Source organism: Catharus ustulatus, chromosome 2 (genome assembly GCF_009819885.2).
Source record: "Catharus ustulatus isolate bCatUst1 chromosome 2, bCatUst1.pri.v2, whole genome shotgun sequence".
Classification (NCBI taxonomy): Eukaryota; Metazoa; Chordata; class Aves; order Passeriformes; family Turdidae; genus Catharus; species Catharus ustulatus.
Window position 1 is genome coordinate 42,992,597 of NC_046222.1, and position 7,257 is coordinate 42,999,853.

Genomic DNA, 7,257 nt, shown 5'->3' on the forward strand with positions numbered 1-7,257 from the left:
CTGGTAGGTGGCTCACAGATAAAACAGCAAATATTAGGAGAGACTGATAACTGGAATTTACCAGTTAAGCAATAAAACATAATTTGTACAAAAGAAAGTACACATCCTCTGGCGATCATCTGAGGTTTTAGGACTCATCTTGCTTTGCTTAATACCCATTTTCTCCCTCTGTTGGATAGCTTCTCCTCAGAAGCATTAACAAGTGGTAATTACAGTAGTCATGCTGACAGCACATAACCAAAGGGACACTGTCACCACTGAACGCCAATCGACGTGAACATTAAGTTGTGATTCCTGGAACCCTTATAATTTATGTTTGCGTAATTCAGCTTTTATTGCATATGTTCTTGCACTCTGCTTTAAATGATAACTACCTGCCAAGACTCGTAATGAAATTACACGAGGCTACGTGGCTTTGACAAAAATAATGATAGGAGAATGGGGGTTTTTGCAATTATTTTGCAATAAAAGGAGGATGGTTTTATGCACACACCTGCAGTGTGCACTCTCTCGTTGGGAGCAACCGATCACAGGAGTTAAAATTTCTGTAATTACATTAAACCCATTGCACACCATCAGTTTTATATACACCCGGCGTCTCTTGCCCTGCTCTCCACAGCAGAGCCCAAGCCACCCTTCGCCTCCCTGCCCGCGGGAAGGCACCACGGTCTGCTCAGAGGAGACCTGCCAGCCCGGGCACGGCGGTGCGGAGGCTGCTCCTCCACCTTTCCGAGCACAGCTACCCCCGGAGAGGCCGAGGGAAGGTGGCAGGTCCCCGGGCGGTGCCCGCCAGCGCTCCCGGCCCCGCGCCCGTCCCGCACCGCCTCCCCCGCTGCGCCCGGCGGGACTCACACGGGGTAGAAGGCGTAGGGCGGCAGGGCGCTCTCCTCGCACAGCTCCGCGTCCAGCAGCAGGTAGTCCTGGCTGTCGTTCCGCCGGGCCCCCGGCGCCGGGGAGCTGCCCTTGCGCGGGGCGTAGGGCTGCGCCTGGCTCATGCTGTCCCGCTCCGAGCTGCGTGCGGGGCGGCGCAGCGGCTCCCGCGGGGCGCGGCGGCAGCGGCGCTCGGCACGGCGCTGGGCTCTGCCCCGGCAGCGAGGGGCGCCGGCAGCGAGGGGCTCTGGTAGCGAGGGGCTCTGGCAGCGAGAGGCTCCCGGCAACGAGGGGCTCTGGCAGAGAGGGGCGCCGGCAGCCGGAGCCGCCCGCCGCAGGCGAGGCGCAGCTCGGAGCGGGGGCAGCAAAGTTTGCGGCGCGTCAGCCGGCGCGGCTGTCCCCGGCCGGAGGGAAGGGGCGGGAGGTGGGAGGGAGGGCGGCGGGCTCCGCTCGCCTCCCCTGGGGCTTCGGTGCCCCCTGCGCGCCTCCCTCGCCGCCGCCCGCAGCGCCCCGGCCCCGCCGAGCCGTGTCCCGGGCTGGGGCCATGTCCCACCGGCCGGCTGGCCGGGACCGGGACCGGGACCGGGACCGGGCCGGCTTCCGCCACTTCTCCCGCGGCACGGCCCGCGGCGCTCTGAGTGAATCCCGCCGAGCGCTCCCCTGGGAATTCGGCAGGACCGGCGGCGCGGCTGGCGGGGGCTCCCCGCGGCTGGGCAACACAACTCCTGCTTGGATTTGCTGTGGCTTGGTGGCACAGCCTGCGCTGCACTTGTGTCCTCGTGTAAGTGACCGAGGAAGAGCATCAGTGAAAATGAATGGTAATTCGGTACACCCAGAAAATCTGTAACTTTCAATCTTCCCCATACGCTGGAAAATTCCCTTGGAAATTCTACTCCCTTTTCAGGCTCTTTGCCTCTTTCTTTCACCTCTGAAACATCCTCTTACAAACGCTGTTCACCTTTTCCAGAGAAGAGCCAGTTTATAATCACCTCTAATAGTTTCAGTTAAGAGCAGGGGCAAAATATCATAGTAAAAAACCCAAAACAAAACAGTATTTTTTGCAGTAATAACCCTTAAGCAAAACTCACTCCACTTGTATTTCTTAGTTCTACTTCACTGGTAGCACTTTGATGATAATTTGCAAATGAATAATAACAAACTTTTCTAAGAAAAATGCACTGAATACTGAATATTGCATTGAATAATTAGCATCTGACCTTTAGGTATCTTTCACACTAACATAGTACTTACTATTTCATAAGGGGATATTTAGAATTAAATGTTGTTAATGTATAGTTAAAACATTCATGCATCCGAATAAAATCACTCCCTCATTTCTGGGCGTGTTCACATACTGAATTCTTGCCAGTGTTTGTGCTGGAGTAGCACACAGCCCCGTGTTCTCTAGGCATGCACACCTTCCCCTGATTTAGTGATGTGCTGAGAAAATAACTGGGCAAGCTCCCGTACAGTGGCTTGCAAAGCAGGCTGACACTGCCCTGCTCTCCAGCAGCCAGCCCTAGCCACACCATGGTTTCAGTGCCTGCCTGGGCCACTGGGGCTGGTCTCACCTACTGAAACTGCCAGAGGAGGAGGTGTGTTAAGAGACCTGCAGCTCATTTGCGCAGTCTTTAGAGGAGGTGCAGAAACACCTGCTGTCAAATTTCTGAAATTTCTTTTGTCCTCTTAGCTTGGCTCTCAAAATCACACTCTAATGGGTTTTAGAAATCTTCCTCTCCTTGCAAACCATTTTTTTTCTGTTAAAATGTATTTTATTTTAAATAGGAGGTTTAGTACCAATAATACCATATGTATTTTATAGTTCCTGTGCTGATTCTTCTTTCATATTGCTATAAAAACAGACAATACAAAGTAATGCGCAGGCTTTGCATTTGAGAAATACGTTCTTGATAATATATCACATTTTTATTGAAAGAAAATTGTTTTCTAGAATATTTTGTGATGAAATTTTGATGTATTCCACTGCTCTTGTGCATAACCATTTAATTTCATTTGTTCTACTCTGTTATGAAGAGACAGTACTTCATGTTGCTTGTATATTCCCCAAATGTTTGCAGTTACTTTTTGTTTCAAGTAGTCTATTTGATATTAGACTGTTGTTTCAAATCTTTTCTTCCAGGTACTGTTTTTTTTTTCTCCCTCCCTTTCCTCTGTTCATTTTTTTCCTCCCCTCTGGTATATTTTCTTCTTACTTAAAGTGAATACCATCCTACTTTGTTGATGGGCTATCAGATCCTTTGATTTCAGAGCCTGCACAGCCACTTTCTCTATTTCATTCTGCTGCTTCCTTCAATCTTGTGCTTACCAATTAAATGCCCTAGATTATTTCCCATCTTCTACATGATACCTGTGCATCTCTCTCAGTTTCCAGGTGACATTTCTCATTTTCTCAGTTGCTACCCTTCCTAGATGCCAGACTTTCCTTGGTCTTCATTCTTATTTCAAGCCTCATAAGTTCTGGTATTCCCCGAGGCACTCTTACTTTCTCACCAATCCTAAACCTTTCACAAATCCTGAAGCCACACTCAATAGGTGTTATTGATCATACAGTCATGACATAGCTGTGTGATTTTCAGAAACATTGGGCAGATAAATTGTAGGAACAAAAAATGTTCAATGCCCTTGAAAGGAAAAAAGATGCTGAACTGTAATTCTGAATCTTTTCAACCTGATTTGTATTTTAAAAAGACATCTTTCAACATACTGTAGCAACTCCATTGTCTCCATTGCCTGGTTACAGGGTGAAAACACGCAGTGCTAAGGGAGTGGGCCATACTTCTACTAGAGGTCAGATAAGCACAGATGTTCTGAAATCTGTGGGTTTTCCAAGAGTCACAAGATTATGGGAATGCTGGCTAAAGGTGGTGTGTTCTTTTGCTGCATTCATGTTGGAATGGTTCAGGATATGGGAGTGGACTTGCATTTTTTTCTTTTTTTAGACTAGGGATGATTATCTATTCTGTAACTGTCTGAAAGTTAGTGAAGTTAAAGAGAATTACTTTGGATGACAAAACGCTGGAATGAAGAAGCAAGGTGTGTCCTTTCCTTCTGAGATAGAGAGGAAAAGACATTCCTAGCAGAGAGTATAATTTGACTATTCGTTATGCTTTGTGCAAGTCTTTCCAGCACCAAAATGTAATTTATATATTATTCTGGCTTTCCTAATGACTTGGTATTTCTGTTGCAAAGATGAACATATGCTATTTTTTAATGAATTAGCCATTATTGATATTTATGCAGTCATTTATTAGACATTTAAATTGCAAATTGAATTACAATGAAATTGCTGTTCTGGAGGAAGTTATCAGATCTTCACTCTAGTATTTCCTGTAAATATGTGTATATATCTATATATCTATAGCTATACGTAAAATCAGAGTGAATACTGAACTAGAAAAACAAACTGTTTTTCCTGAGTCTTCATGGGGTTTGTTGGCATGGTCTTGGTAATGGGGGGCCTACAGCGGTGATTTCTGTGAGAAGCTGCCAGAAGCTTCTCCCATGTCAGATTATGTCAGTGCCAGCTAAGACAGACCCACTGCTACCCAAGGCTGAGCCATCAGCAACGTGGGAACACCTCTGTGATAACGGATTTAAGAATGGGGGGAAATTTCTGCACAAGAACATTTGCAGCCCGGGAAAGGAGTGAGAATATGTGAGAACAGCAGCCCTGCAGACCCAAGGTCAGTGCAGAAGGAGAGGCAGGGAGTGGGGAGTGCTCCAGGTGCCAGAGCTGAGATTCCCCTGCAGCCCCTGGTGCAGAATGTAGTGAGGCAGCTGTGCCCCTGTAGCCCATGGAGGTTGATGGTGGAGCAGAGATCCATATGCAGCCTTTGGAGGACCCCATGGTGGAGCAGAGAATGCCCAAAGGAGGCTGTGACCCCATGGGAAGCCTGTGCTGGAGCAGGCTGACAGAACATGTGGGCCCCTGGAGAGAAGAGCCCACACTGGAGCAGCTTTGCAGGACTTATGACCATCTGAGGACTTATGCTGGAGCAGCCTGTTCCTGAAGGACCCTCTGGAAGTGACCCACATTGCAGCAAGGGAGTGTAAGGAGTCCTCCCCTTCAGGAGGAAGGAGCAGTAGCGTGATAGACTGACTACTACTTCCATTACCTGTCCCCCTGTGCCACGGTTTCAGGCTTCAGATTTTATTTCTCATTATTCTACTTTGATTTGATTGGTAATAAGTTAAACTGATATTCCACAAGCTGAGACTGTTTTGCCTGTGACAGTAGTTGGTAAGTGATCTTTCCCTGTTCTTGTCTTAACCTGTGAGCCTTTACTTTCATTGTCCCTTCTGTGTCCAGTTGAGTTTCATTCTTTAGAAGTAAAAAATACATAACCTTGACAAAAAAAATTGCAGCATTTACATGCGTGATATCTCACTTGTGCACCTTTTTTAGTACATAGTCAGAAAATATATCTGTCTTCTCAGATAAAAAAGAACTGGTGCATTAAAGTGAAATGTAAGTGTACTTTAGAGTTGGTTTAATTGGTTTTATTACAGACAGCAAGTTACAAACTATTCCATCATCATTCCCTCAATCAAGTCTAGAGACTGAGATATTTCACTCACAAAGATGAAAAACAAAAGCTGAAAGCTCTTGTTCCCTGTACAAGGGAAAGGATGAGAGATGGAGTGAGCTTGCTTGACGAGTGACAGGCACATTACTTAATGCACTACTAGAAGTCACTTGGGTGCCATGGCAATGAAAGCTGCAACAGATGCCATGCAGAGCAGCACAGCACCATGATTCAGCCTCACTGCATAACTTACAAAAAGGTTATCTCTATCTAGTGGAATATATATAGGTGCAATTGTATTGCTAACCTGTAGACTAATCCAAACCTTTTCAGGAACAAGTGGCAACATCAACCTGTAATTCCAAGGAAATTTTCGAGGATTCTTACAGTGATGTTTAATTGCTCACATTTAACCAAAGTCTTGTGGTGCAAGCTGGTTGGAATGCAGCGGCAAGGGTACTCCAGCTCATGCCACAGTCAGTTTCCTGGCTTTCTGTTCTGCAATGATCATACTATTAAAATCACAGTTGAATAAACCAGGAAAGGTGTAAGTACATTTAACTGTGCAATGGCTAAACAGTGTCACTGCTGTGGGTGTGAGAATCACTTGGAGAGAGCGGAAGAATGCTATCCACCTTGGAGGTGTGAAGAATGTGTAACCTGCCTGATGGAATTCTTCTCCGCTCCCTAGTGCAGAGCTCAGGACTTGCTTTTAGAAAGTCTGAAAATGGAACCATTACTACTTAGTAATTTTCTTAGTTCTCTGCATAAGATGAATAGAATAACCATTGTCAACTACTGATTGTAATCCCAGCTGCCTTCTGCCTTTGTTTAAATGTGAAGGTGGGCAGAATCATGTTGTGCCCACCAGGAACCCTTCCCTATTTCTCTAATTCTTCCTTTGTATATAGTCTCTTCCAACCATGATCCAACCTGCTGTTTCCCATTCAGATTAGATATTTGAAATAAATTCTTCACTACAAGGATGGTGAGGTACTGGAATAGGTGTCCAGAGAAGCTGTGGGTACCCTATCACTGGAAGTGTTCAGAGCCAGATAGGATTGGACCTTGAGCAACCTGGTCTGGGGCAAGGTGTCCCTGCCCATGCAGGGGGGTTGGAATGACATGATCTTAAAGATCCCTTCCAATCCAAACTGTTCTATGATCCTGTGATTTGGCTCTCATAGCTGTATCCCTATTGTTCACATGGAATGTTGCCTGGGTGTATTATGAAACTGAAGTGTGCATTTTAATGACTCAGTCAGAAATTACACATGAACCTTTTATTTTTCTTTTTGGCAAAGGAGAACTTGATGATGAGTTAGGTTTAGATGGCTAGTGAGCCAGATGAGAGCAGTAGGACTGGATCAGAGAAACACATTCAAAAGCTGTTCAAAACGTCATGGGTAAGAACACTCTTGGGTGTTCATGGGCCAGAGATACTGAAGTATTTTTGGGCTGCAAGAGAGTGGGGAGAGAAGTAGTGTCTGCAATGAGAAAGAATTAATGTAAAGATGTGTTCGTACCTGGACACACTCAGGACTTGAGTTAGTGGAGACACAGAGATTTCTGGGAGCATCATTATTGCTGGACTGCTAGGGATGATCCTACTCCCATCACTTAAACATGCGTACAAACGCACTGCCCCCTCCCTTACAAGATCTGACTTAGCCTTTGTCTTTTTCAGAAACACAGAGTTTTTCTCTATGTGTCTTCACACAAGATCTGTCAGGCTACATTTGCCTTGATTTACATGGTATAATTAATTGTTGTCAAATAATTTTAAAATTTTGAAACGTGCTAACACCCACTTGTACTATGTCTACACTGTGAAAGTCAG

At 45.9% G+C, this 7,257-nt stretch overlaps 1 protein-coding gene across 2 annotated transcripts in view; it reads right to left on the reverse strand.

Annotated features, from left to right (window-relative positions):
• Positions 1-1,005, reverse strand: part of TRPC6 (transient receptor potential cation channel subfamily C member 6) — an 87,217-nt gene extending 86,212 nt beyond the window's left edge. For both annotated transcript variants that reach the window (XM_033053225.1, XM_033053224.1), the window contains exon 1: positions 853-1,005. In XM_033053225.1, the coding sequence (XP_032909116.1) occupies positions 853-995 (143 nt within the window). In that variant the 5' untranslated portion in view covers positions 996-1,005. The remainder of the gene's footprint in view (positions 1-852) is intronic.
• Positions 1,006-7,257: the final 6,252 nt, after the last annotated feature.